Below are 14282 nucleotides of genomic sequence, written 5' to 3'. Positions count from 1 at the left end.
ATTGAATGTTCTTTCATCGGTATCATTTTTGATTTCATCGTCGGGAGGGCGTCATAGGTCTGACATCATCCTGTCATTAGTGTTGGGGGTAGACTACCACATGAGGCCATCTAGGTACTGTTTTTGTGCAGATGATGGGTATGAGTTAAAGAAATCACTCTTGGATGTAGATGAATTGAATATGTAAGGAAAAAAGCGTCGATATAACAAGGATACATTCAAACCTTTGATTTTTTCTTCTGTGAAAATTTCCTGCCTACCATCTTGGCTGGCCTCGTTGTCAATTAAATGGACATTGATTTTGAATTACACAGTAAGATTAACTGTATGATTATAGATGTACGAGTAAAAACATACACTCAATCACAAATGCAGGCATTTATATACAACAATTTAAATAAAAAGCATTAATGATAATTTTTGTAAAGTATTAAAAATAAACGTTTATTCTATTTCTTATATTTGCAGGTACTAGGCAGATACATGTATGGGTGAATTGTTTCTCTGTTAAAAGGATGAGTTTTTTTACTACGTGTCAAGACATTAATACTACACCTGTAAAAATAACTAAGTTTTATTAAATCGTGAAGAAGATTTACTGGATTTAATAAAATAGAGATTCTAAAGAAAAGTAAATGGCAGTGTTGTAAACCGCTGAATGTACATACACGTTATGTTGGTTCTGAAACCAAATGATACTGGCAGTGACTCTGGATATATTTTATACAGCTGCGAAACATGTACTGTAGTATGTGGTTTTTGTCCAAGGAAACATTTTTCAGGCTACATATGTATATTAATTATTTAGACGTTAAGATAGAGAAGATATAAGCGGTATGGCGGACGGAGGTGTTTTTAAACATCAGTGAAAATGAACCGTAAAATGAGCTACAGTATGTGAGGAAAACGAAAGAATGTGAGTAGTGAAAACACATCGTGTGAAATTGAACTATCTAAATTATCTAAACCGAAGAGACAATTCAGGAAATCTAAAAGAAAAAGACTAACCGAACAAAAACCAGTGACACTGGCAGTGATGTAAACAAACCGAGTGCATCCATTATGACCGATGTAAACAAACAAAACTTTAACACTTCTAATGCTCCATACACGATCCAAGTCCAAAGTTTCTTATTTAATATGAAACCTATGAATACTATAAACTCACAATATATGAATCCGCCACGACATGCACCAGCAATGTCGCAAATCCAACCTCAATACTATTCAACCCCAGGCCCATCGTATCAACCAGTAATTCAAACCCTAAATAGGCTGCTGGAACAGGGCTATGTTGCTACAAGATTGAAGTCATCACTACAGAAGTTTTATGGTCGTCATCATGAACTCGTGGATCGTTATGGTGTATCCATCAGCATCATGAAAACTGATTTATTCAACGGGTCATAGTTTTCCTTTCCTCGTTTGTCTACCCCGGACTTGATTTTTTATGAGCAACTCGGCAGGTGTTTCTAGAAAAGCAGAGGACGCTTACCCTACCGGTGCACCTGGTCCATGCTCCCAGTTTTTAGTCCGAGTTGCTCATTTACTTTTGTTACTTTGTACGTATGATTTTAGTTACTTTATGTTCTTTGTTGTGTATGCCTGTTTTCCATGTCTGGTCTTTGTCCCTGGATTACAATCTTTTGGTTACCGCTATAACCTTGGTTCCCTTGATTACTCTAAACCACCCTGGGTGGATGAACTGTTTAATAAAAAAAAATTATATTGAGAGCCGATTGAAAAGTGACCAAATAGAGTCTCTTGTGAATTCTATTAACTACAAAGTGAATAAAGTTGGAAGAGACACCAATGCCCTTACAGATAGGTTACTGAAGTAGAGAAAGCTACATAACATATAAGTAATAGTTATGACGAACTTAGAAAAGAGATCAGTGATCTTAAAGAGCATCATAAATAAAAAATGAATGAACTAAAAGCGAATCAAAATACCAAAATGAACGAACTTCAAAAACAAATTAAAGATGTTCACTCAAAATTAAATACACAAGCCGAAAATGCTAAACGCTTCAATGACCAAATATCTGTTAAGATTAAAACTTAAAATAAAAGATACAAAAGATAACATTGAAATTAAAAGTGGAAAAAGAATAGGTAAACAGGGTGAAAAATTCGACCAACAGTAGTAAACTTTGTTAGTTATACAAAAAGACAAGAAGTTTGTAAATGCTCTCCTATTCTAAAGGGAACTGATTTTGGTATTTCCGAGCAATTTTCAAGTGAAATTTGAAAAGAAGGAAAGCGCTGTTGCAAAAACTGAAAGAACTCAGAGACAGGGACCTGAAAGCATATTTCATATTTTGTACGGGATAAACTTTTCGTGGCTGGGAGAGAATACGTTTCTACATAGGACAAGAGCTGGGGACAATCTAGAGATATTAGTAGTGTAGGGCACGATGAAGATCCCACAATTCCCGGAAGATGTTCAACGGATACCACTGTGAATTTGTTCAGTGGAAAATTAGTACAAATGTGTTATAATGCTGGACTTACGATTTGCAATGGGCGATTACATAACGATAAATCTGGGAACTTTACGTTCTGCACATCTAAGGGGAAAAGTGCTATTTCCAAATAGTTATAAACTGATACAAGATTTAAAAGTAAAAACTGCATATTCACATAAAAACTGTCAACCTGAGAAAATATCTGTAATTAAATTGAATTCTGACACATTGAAAAACGAGGAATATATCCAAAAGTTGCGATAAAAACAAAACGATATATTAGATCTACATTAACAATAACGAAAGTACAAATTATGCCGTTAACAAAATTACAGACATTGTCCATACATGTGCATATGATATTTTCAGTAAGACATTTATAAAAGGTGAAAACCGCATAAAAAAACTATCAAACAAATGAATGGTTCAACGACGAATGTAACCGAACACGGGGAGAATTTCACAATCCACGAAACCGCTATCAACAATACGCTAGCGATCAAAATAGAGACTTGTATATAAACTCTAGAAATAAATATAATACAATCCAACGTCGAGCTAAAGTGCGATATAAACGGACACAAGGTGACGAACTAAGCAAGCTTGCTAAAACTCATCCGAGAGAATTTTGGAGGAAAATAAGACCGAAATATCGTTAAGGATGTGCTGCAGAAAGCGATGGTTTATTTGAACATTTTAAGAACGTCCTTGGTACGGAAACTACAGATTTGTCAGATGAGGTTAAAACTTTGATAGACTTCACTGAAATGGCTTACATATCAAGGAATTAGATCGGGAATTCATTGAAGAAGAGGTAATAATTCTATTCGAAAAATGAAAAGAGAAAAAAGCACAGGTACGGATGGATTAAGTGGTGAAATGTTTCTTGCGGACAATAACTTTAGTAAGTGTATTCTCGAAGATTTATACATCAATCTTAGACCGTCGTCTTCTAGACTGGGCAGAAGTTAGTGAAATTATTATGAATCAATTTGGTTTTCCAGCAAAGAAGTCAACCGTAGACGCGGTATTTATTCTACATGGAATCATAGCATCATCTCTTAATAGAAATGAAAAACTGTACACGGCTTTCGTAGACTTCACCAAGGTGTTCGATCGAGTAGGCAAAAGGATTTTATAGTATAAAGTGTTCAAAAGCGGTATAAGTACTAAATTTGTATCGGTTGTACAATCTGTGTATGAAACTGTAAACTTGAGTGTTAAATGTGACAGACGTCTAACAGAAGCCTTTTCAAATAACATTGGTGTAAAGCAAGGAGAATAACTATCTCGTTTCCTTTACTTTTTATTTTCTTTATCAATGACATTGCTGAAGACTTGTGTATGACAAACGACGAAATGAACGATTATATAAACTTGAATGGATTTCTTATATATCTCTTACTATTTGCGGATGATACGTCGTTTATTGGAAAAAACACCAGAAGCTTTACAGTTGCTATTGGATAAACTTTACGTATACTGCTCTAAGTGGAAAATAGAAGTGAACAAAAATAAAACTGAGATAGTTGTTTTTCGTAAAGGGTGGCAGAACATAAATTTCACGTGGTACTACGACAATACTGAGCTAAATGTCGTCAAATCATACGTCTATCTTGTACATTTACCTATGTATATTGTAAGAAAGCAAAATAATTTGAAATACCGGGTAAATATTGTTGTTGATAGACCAGGCATTGTGTATGATATTTATAAGGCTCTTCTTACCGATTGTAATAATGGTAAAGTAAACTGGGCTACACATGTTCGTAATTTACTTTTTGAACTCGGTTTCAATAATTTTAGGTATGATCAAGGTATGATCAAGATGCTGCAGTTATAAACTTTGATTTTGTAAATGAACGTTTTCTTGATCAATTTTATCAAAATTAGCATACTCCTGTAGACAACTGTGAGAAGCTACTATTATACAAGTGTATAAAACAGACTTTGAGTTAGAATTATGTTTGTTGAACAATTTTTATGTAAAATTCATATCATGTCTTAGATTCGGTTTTTTAAAACTGAACGTTGCGAAGGGTCGTTTTTGTCAATGAAGCCACGACAGTGGCTGAAATTGACCTAAGCATCACATGAAAATAAATATCGTAATTTGCGGTAGCACTCAAATGCATCCGCGATCAATACCATTGTGAATGGAAAAGAGTGAAACGTGAAATGGAAAGGAGTAAAAATAACCATGAAATTGATAGTTAATCAAACAGCATGCAAGGGAAATTTCGCATCTTCCATTTTATTTGGAAATCCGTGTAATATTTACGCACTATTTAATGATTGTTTCTTCGGACTGTTGATCACGTGGTGAAAAATTATTACAGTCACCGGCCATCTCATGCATATGAATATATCACGTGGCCTTAGAAGAAAGAAAGGCGGTGGAATGGGGTACCCCTGGTGTGTTACATGCTGGGGTTGTCAGGCTATAATACGGAAAACCTGACCGCAAACCATAGTGGTTCCCCGTGTTGGGAATGATGCCACGTTCCTCGCACGTTAAAGAACCCTGCTGTGGTATTCGATAGGAGTAGGAACCGTTGCACTCCGCCACAGGAGGCTAAATTGCCCGACCTTACCCATCCCCCTTTTAAGACGCCAAACGGGAAATAGTTTTATGAAATAAGGTGGGTTACTGCACGAAAGCACTCCCTAATGTAGACACAATTCCTTCATTACAGATACTATTTGCGAACAAGTTTTGATTATCTTGAGGGAAAGAATGGATATTTTGTTCTGTATCTGTAGCCCCCGCTAGTACCCTCGCGTCATCCCGCCATCTTGGATTTCTCCAGTTGAGCATCATAACAAATCTAAATATATTCTTTAATTTGCCTGACAATTTTTAGATGTAGACTTAAAATAGCTGAAAATAGTATTTGAGGGACAAAGTTTTATATATTTTAATATTGAAGGGAAAATGAATCCTGTTTTTTTATCCCAGTCAACCCGTTAGTACATTACTTTCGCGTCACACCGCATGCATCTAAACAGACGAGCATCATGTCAAATCTTCTCTATAAATCCTGTTTAATTTTTTATAGCATTGATGTACAATATTTGTAGAATGTTCTTTGTACTCTGTTAGTTTATGATAAATAGGTATGAATCTATCATGAGCTCATAGTCTTGATAATTTACCCATTTTTTCTGTGTATGCTTGATTATATTCACGTTACAAACTTACGAATGTTTGAACTTTTTGAATCAATTTATAATTATGCAACAACAGCTAAAATAAAGGTATTGCATGCTATACATACATTGTATGTACCAACAAATATTACAGTTATTTCCAGAATGAAATGTAGAATATTATACGAAAAAGAACAAATTTTACTCCGTTGGCTATCTTTTTTTTGGAAAGATAAGACATGTTTACAATGTGTTACTTGTAAACAGTACAAAAACCGTTTCAACTGATGTATTCATATCATTGTTTGTCATATTCATACATATACACATATTTACAATTAACAACACATGTTGAAAACTGTGTAACGTACTTGTTTTTGTCTAAGTTTAGAATAGATAGTAAATATGTTATTTACCAAAAGTTTTCAGTTTCTGTTTAGTTAGAATATTTTGACAGCATTGCATTTAATAGGGATGGGACTTGCTAGTTGCTTGGGATCTGATTTAGCCATCAAACAAATATATGGGGTCCATTATTACTGATATACAAGTTGTTTGAATGACATGAAATAGATTGTTTCCATCACAGTCTTAATTACCCTTTTTACGTCTCTCAGTTTTGCTCCATTTTATGACTGTTAGTAACTCTATTTAGTAGAGGTGAAAGAACCTTGGCTTTGGGTGAGCTACTATGTTGATGCTTTGGTCTTATTGTACGGTCATAATTCATTTTGAAAGTATTAGACACAAAAAATGGCAAATTTACATGCTTTGACACAGGGACACAGGATTCAACAGTGGTTTAACTAAAAAGTCTTTGTCCATGTATGACTAAGGGAGAACTCGGAGCTGTATAAATATTTGCTTCAATTCTGTGATAAGTAAAAGCAAAAGCTATGTAGTGAAGTGATATAAAAAAGCAAAAAAAAAGCAAAAAAAAAAAAAACATGGAAGAGTGCATTAACATGTATATTTTTAAATGTGTATCGTCCAATATGTGTGTGTGTGGAAAGTAAGAAAAGGTTGTAAGTCATTTCCCCCATTCGTCTTTTCAACTCAAGAAGCCATGGCTGCTCAGCTAATAAACGGTCTTTGAAAAAAAATTCTTCTAAAAGATAGAATGGTAAAATGGTAATTGTGCAATAAGAAACAGAGCAAAATGTGAAGGCTTCATTGACTCAGTACTTCAGTACTTTGATATTAACTTGCCGCGTGATGAACGACTTTGAAAATGCTGTAATATGTTGTGTATAGCGAATGAATACCATTTTGTTATGATTTGTCCTGCTTATAGACAACTTAGACTGAACTATCCAACTAGGTACTATTGTTCATGGCCAAATATGAATAAATTCATGTCATTGTTAAAATGTACACGAAAGTCATTTGTTTATAATATTGTTATTTTTTTTAAAGATTCGTTGAAACTTAGAGATTTTATTACATCAGATAATTAACATAATATTGTGATTGAACTCTGCTATAGTTTGTCTTAAAATGTCATGCTGTTTAAATGATTTCTGGTATAACTACTGAGTATAAATGTGCTTCTGCAATAAAGTATTTATCTTATCTTATTTAGACGTTGATACAATTGTTTCATACAAGATTTAAATTTAAAAAAAAACAGTTTAAGTATTGATTTTGAAGTGTTAACTGTGAGCCAGTATCAATGGATTTAGCCTAAAGTCCTTCGTATACCGGTATAGTAAGTTTGTTTCATAAAAATTTCGAATGTTTTCTGTTGAGAACATGACTGTACGCGAGAAATTTTTCAATTATGCAGTTTTATTCTCTTTTGCTACAGAACTGTTTAACTAGGACTAATGTAAAAACAAAGACTTATAGATGTAAATTCTAAGCAAATCACCCGCTACTCTAATTTGGTCCTAAGGAAGAGTAATTGACAGGCTTTTTAGGGAATTAAAAATGGAGCATGTCCAAACCCCGAATCTGCCTATATATATTTATATATGAATATATTTAATATAATAGTGTCGCCGCAAAAAATGCGATCGTACATATATATTGGTATGTGCTGACAGCGGCGTCGTTGTCGGCAGCGTCCGTGTCGTCGTCGTTCAGATATACTTGGTTTTCGTGGGATCACTTTAGTTATGGTTTATCAACTGATATGAAATTTTGTTATGATTGTACTAACTACTAATGGAAAACTCCTATTTAATTATGGCCCCAACCATTTTAAAATTAGGGCCATCCATGTAACTGACAGATACCAGAATTAGAGCAACAAGATTTACCAAGCTAACCTACATAAAGTGAAATTGTCAATCCTCTACATGACAAAGCAAGTCCAACACAATCATGCAAGTACACATTCAATAAGAAGCATTGTAATATGTATATGACTTGTCTTATGGTTATGGCCGCATTTATTGAAACCAGTAGATATTTAGTAACAAATGTTAATGGATATTTATAAACATGTGTATAATTCAATTATTGATAACAATAAATGGAGGAGTTTTCTAGACAATGCAAACACATTCAAGATTAAATGTATGTATGATCAAACCAGTCTGTGCCCACACTTGTTATCATTGAAATAAACTTCGCAAATGTATAGTTCTTCTTGCCACTTGTTCTGTCTTTTAAGAAGCTTGAATCTATTGTTAATCGTTCGTGACGGACAAATCAAGAACATGTTTGATGCACGAAGCGGCCTGAGATTAATATTTTGAACTTGAAATATTTTGAATTGTTTCCTCACGGTTATTTACTTTTAATCCATCTGTTTATAATTTCCTAAAAATTACCCCTAGGGCTTTCATGTAATTAAATTAGTACGATTTAATCTTCAACACGGAAATGCAGTGAAAACTACTGCTATTTACAAAATGTCAGAATTGAAAAAAAAATGACTGCAACGTACACTTTCAGGTTTTTAACTGACGGAAGATCAGATTTGCAATTAATAGAAGAAACATTTAGCCTGGATTTATGAAACAAGTAAAAACACATTGTCAATTGTAAAGCCATCCTAATTCGTTTGTTAAAACGGTTTTTTGTATGGTTAAAAAAGAGTAGACTTAACTGCACTTATACTAGTTCACTTATGTTCTATACGCGTTGGCGAAGAGGGTGTCATCGTTTCCGTCGAAATCATTTAAAATATTGCATTAAAATCACGTAGTCAGTACGTTGTGAGATTTCTATTGATTTTTTGTGTGAATAGGAATTGTAACAAACAACAAAATCCTTGTAATGTTAATTAAATATATTGTATAAAGCTTCCTTGACGAAATCAATGGCACCGATTTTGATTTTTGGCATTACTCTGGACTTATCTTTGTTCAAGTCTATTATATCATCTATCTAGTAGATTAATTTCCGAATATTTATACCCTACCTGTCCAAGCGTCTTCCAAGTTCTCGTTGCTTTCTCTCGGAGCATTGAAACAACGAAAACAATATTCGTATCGATTGGTCCTTGTACTCCCCAATGTAAGAAAACAGTAACTGTCTGCCCGTCAGATTTATGTTGACATGTCATAGTTGGGACCGATATAGTTGTTTCTAAACGAATTGAATAAATCTGGTATTATAATAAACTAGAAATGAGTTTGTCGAACTAAAATTTAACACAAAATGGGCTCATGTGTGCTATCAAGAAATTGATAATGAAACTTAGGGATGATGTTTGCCGTATTTGAATATGAATTTAGCTGTTTATCTCATTTAAAATTCTAAATTCTAGTTGCAATGAAGCTAAAAAAACTTTTTGAGGGCCATCCTTGCTATAACGAACCGTGCTAAACGAACAAACAGTTACATGTAACAAACTGCAACAAATTACAGTTACAATAAAAAACCTACCAGAATAAGTAATTCATGTTTTTAATGTGCTTAAATCAAATATGAATGGAAAGAAACATATTCGAATATTACATTGTACTAACATACATGTAAACGAATTGGAATTGATCTGAAAGCATTGATAACGAATTCTAAAGTAAGATAGGGAATTACTAGCGATAAAGACGAATTAATGGCGAATTTTATTAAGTTGAAAATGGAACTATTTACAACAAAGTATAACAATAACAAATCCATAGCTGACATGAAAAATCAATACAATTTTCCTTTTGAAGGTATTTGGAAGATATTCAGAAAAAAGAAATCTGCAGCTGCATAGAGTTTTAAAAATGACATTTAATTATAGTATTGTGATCATGTTACTAACTTATTGCAATGCTAGAATTTCATAACGTTTCGTTGATACTTGGTTTTTACACACTAACAAAGTTAACTATTATAGTGACAAAATAAGTACATGCATTGCTATTAAATTACATTATCAAGGTTAAGGAATATTATGGTACATATGAAGTCAACCCATATACTAAATACAAAGTACGTTTTAATCGCTTTCTTGGTTCTATATGTTTATTCGCCCTTAATTAGCCAACCTTATTACGCATACGTTAGAGCTTTATATGAAGTGTGCAGATAAACGACCAATGTAAATTTTAACAAGTGAATAGACTTTTATTGGTCCAGTAAGTTACAAGAATTTGTTACCGAAATTATTATAGAAGATTCGTAAACTACACAAGTCATTCAAGTTAAATGGTGTTATAAAAAATCCATATTTTGACTATGTGCAAATATTGTTCCTAAGGAAAATTCAAGTTAAGGATGAATATTTTGTTATGAAAGCGTCCTGCTAACATATAAAACATTAAATTATCAGTCCGCATGAAATTCAGCCACTGCCTATGGTAGAGGTGATTCATGGTGTAGATAAACACCACGGAACAAATGATGTTTTTTCGGTCTACAGATGCTATATTTTTACGTAACGATATATATTTCTACATTCAGATCTGTATTTTTGAGCAGCGGACGCTTACCCTACCGGTGCACCTGGTCCATGCTGCCAGTTTTTAGTGGAGTCCGAGTTGCTCATTTGCTATCGTTACTTTGTATGTATGATTTTAGTTACTTTATGTTCTTTGTTGTGTATGTCTGTTTCCTATGTCTGGTCTTTGTCCCTGGATTACATTCTTTTGAATACCGCTGTAGTCTTGGTTCCCTTGATTACTGTTGGGCTAACATTCATACTCCACTAAAATTTACCAAATCAACACACGTGACAATTTCATATACAATGATAAAAGATTATTTAATTTTTATCTCGAAACTATGAAAGTGCCACAACCAACCTGACTGTTTATGTTGTCTATAAATGTTTTTGAATAAGAAATAAAAGTAAATTCCATGGATTTTTTTGACATGTGGAAGACACCTCTTATCTTATTGTTTATTAAGACTGCTACTTAACAGCGAATTCGGAAAGAACAAAACAATCTAAAACGTTCTCTTTACTGTATGTTCTTATCATTCGTTACCATTGTTGAAAGTATCAATGCTTGCACAAAAATGTCATATTTCTAAACGAATCACAATTTTCTCAAACTGATGAATACAAATGTAACAAGAAAGACGGCCAAACAACGCTTACGAAAGACCTAGCTGATCTTTGTAATTTATTGCAGATACTCAAGAATGTTTGATAAAATCTCAGTTGGTCCATTTGTAAAATGGAATAGATCCTTTATAAGCAGTGAATTTTATCGCTTCTTATTTTAAGTTGGAATATGTTTAATGGACATTCTTACCTGTATCATTGTTTACCGCTGTATCGTTGAGAATTTCAAGGAGATTTTTGCAGCTGCTCTGGCAATCAAAACCATGAGGTAGCTACAACGACATTCAATGAAATAAAAACAGTAAAAATGGATTCTTAGAGACAGGCATGTATCAACAGCGAAAACAAAGGAATAAAAAAGCAAGAAAAGTCATGTTTGATTTTCGAAATTTATGATCATCACTTATTAAATTGGTTTATTAGTTACCAAAGGCTAAAATGTCTGCTTTATGATATAACTTTAAAGACTTAGTTGCAATATTGTCTTGTTGTCCGTAAACTGTCTTTCTTCTGGCATAAAGCAGTTACATCAGAAATTTGGAGATAAACAATCATAACAAAATGCCTGAAAGGAATGAAATGTTTGAATTTCTTGATTTAAAATGTCATTATTAAAATATGTCGAGGAAACTTTTAAAAAAAATTATACTTTAAAAATGCAATGACAACACTACCGAACTCATAATCACAAATCAGGAAGGGATATATTTGATATTACAAACTGACAAAATCAAGGATAAACCAGAAAAATGAAACTACCACTATGTTCCTGACTTAGTGCAGGCATGTCAAAGTGAAATGGTGAATGAAACAAGATTTTATGGCTAGCTAGCCATTTGCAAGCCTTCTGCTTACATAATAGTCAAAATAGTTATTGTGTAGGTTTGTGTTGTGAAGACCAGATTCAAAGTGGGTAAAACAATAGGGAATCCAGATTTTAGTTGTGAAGTGAAAAACACATCTGCAATTGCATGTACTTGTTCCATTGTACGGAATACTCCTAATGTCAGTTCAGCTACACAACATGTTTGTGCTTTCAAACTAATTGTTCATTTTTGTATTCAATCTTATTACCAAAATATTTGACCCTTTCAATAAACAAATTTGAACACAACAAAAGTGAAGATCATGCGTTTTTTACATTTCCGATATAGGAAGCTATCATTTTAATATTTGTTTGTTTGTTTGTTGGGGTTAAACGTCCAAGCAGCAATATTTCAGCTATATTCAGGTAATGAACATGAAATTGATGATAAAATGAACATGAAATGATGATGAAATGAAAAAGGGATGGGACACAAGGACAATGGGGGTCGACAAATTTGATTGCCACTGGAAATAGGGAGAGTTGGGTAGGGTCGGGCAATTTAGCCTCCTGTGGCGGAGCCCTATGGTTCCTACTCCGGGAGAATACCACAGTAGGGTTCTTTAACGTGCGAGGAACGTGGCATCTTCCCAACACGGTGCACCACTATGGTTTGCGGTCAGGTTTTCCGTATTATAGCCTGACAACTCCAGCATGTAACACGCCAGGGGTACCCCATTCCACCACCTGGGGCACACATTCCAGTTGCTCTGTGGGCAGAGTGCCCTAGCCCCCGGCCAGGGTTCTGAGCACTATTTAGTCGCCTTTTACGACAAGCTTAGCGCTGCTGCAGGCCTATTCTTTTGACACCCGGACCTGCACGGGGCATATCATTTTAATAAATACTCACACAAATATCATAACATGATTTGTTGGCAATCTTCGTTATGTTACATCCTATCTTACACTGTAAAGCAATAGTGGGTTAAATATATTTATACATTTGAAACATTTTGGACCCGATTTATTTACATTACAAGTCGTTCACCATTTGGTCTGTAAATTAAACATACATACGAAATGCTGATAAATATGTTCCTATATTCAAATATTGTTATAGACTTAAATAACAAATTCCAAATACATGTATTTCAATGAAATTTCAATCTTTGCAAGTAATTCATACAAGTTAAGGTAAGTCTAAAGCCTAGTATTTACAATTTAGCATAATAAGATTATAACTTTGTGTTTTTTTTTTGTAAATATTTTTTTCAGATCCTCCTATAGGATAGAATATATCGGTTTGTCATCAATATGTGAATGGTAAAAAACTTTATTAAAAAAGATGTCTACACTATCGGTGTGTCGACAGATGATTTAGCTTATGTTCCAAATTATTGTTGAGTTACGTTAGCATTCTTTAGAAGTTTTTATTTAGTGTTTTTTTTAGATCTAGTATGTAATCTATTGTTGATGTCCTTATTGATCCTCTACTGCTTACTGAGGGGTAGTCGGTGAGCATCCGTGACTTATACTTTCGCGAGCTAGTAGTATGGATAGGACAAAAGAATTTTCCTCGCTTTTTTATGGAATGATCATGGACTAACCCATAGTTTACACGAATGTGTCTATTACTTAGTCCATCTCCTTGTAACACGATATCCAAAACAAGAGAAGACGAAGATGACAATGTTAAGGACAGAAAATGAAAATAAAGTCAACAAAGTTTATCTATCAATCAAAACACAAAGTCTAAGTTTAAAGGAGAAATTAGATTCAACTACTCCTATAATCACTTGTTTTGTTTATTTCTATAATAATTCGCTGATTTTTTAATATGCTGAATATTATTTGGAAACGTTCTTACGATCTACACAAGCAAAATATATAATATGCAAAAAACTACCGTTTGACCCCTATGCTCTATTTTTAGTAACGGCAGCAATGTTTTTTTTTCACGGATCAAAACTCCCCGCGTCAATTGAAGGATACCCCAAGGAACATTTATACCAGGTTTGGTTCCAACTGGTCAAGTATTGACGGGGGAAGAGTTTTGAAAGAAATAAAATGAAAAATTGCAGAAAACGTCAAAGAAAGGGCAATAATTCCAAAATGGCTTAAGAGATTAAAACGAAAACTTGAGCTCAAATAAATCTCATCATGCTAAACACTTTAACCCAACGTCAGAATTTAGATAAACCTAACGGTTTTGGAGATATATGCGAAAAACTACTGTTTGATCCCTATTTTCTATTTTTAGTAACAGCTGCCATGTTTTTCGACAGATCAAAAATCCCCACATCAATTCTATGCAGGGTACTCCAAGAAACATTCATACAAAGTTTGGTTCCAATTGGTCTAGTTGTGTCAGAGGAGAAGAGTTTTGAAAATTGTTAACGACGACGAC

The 14282-nt window shown here is 33.7% G+C and overlaps 1 protein-coding gene across 1 annotated transcript in view; it reads right to left on the bottom strand.

Annotated features, from left to right (window-relative positions):
• LOC148621870 (uncharacterized) overlaps positions 1-14282 on the bottom strand; it is a 110619-nt gene that overhangs the window by 33018 nt on the left and 63319 nt on the right. The window contains exons 4-6 of the mRNA XM_088576667.1: positions 12786-12842; positions 11261-11342; positions 8989-9155 (exon numbers count right to left, since the gene is read on the bottom strand). Of these exons, the coding sequence (XP_088432793.1) occupies positions 8989-9155; positions 11261-11342; positions 12786-12842 (306 nt within the window). The remainder of the gene's footprint in view (positions 1-8988; positions 9156-11260; positions 11343-12785; positions 12843-14282) is intronic.

The sequence above is a fragment of the Perna viridis genome, chromosome 3 (genome assembly GCF_037379345.1).
Source record: "Perna viridis isolate PV_CMFRI_1.1 ecotype Kerala chromosome 3, ASM3737934v1, whole genome shotgun sequence".
NCBI classification, from domain to species: Eukaryota; Metazoa; Mollusca; class Bivalvia; order Mytilida; family Mytilidae; genus Perna; species Perna viridis.
This window is presented reverse-complemented; position numbering and strand designations above follow the sequence as displayed.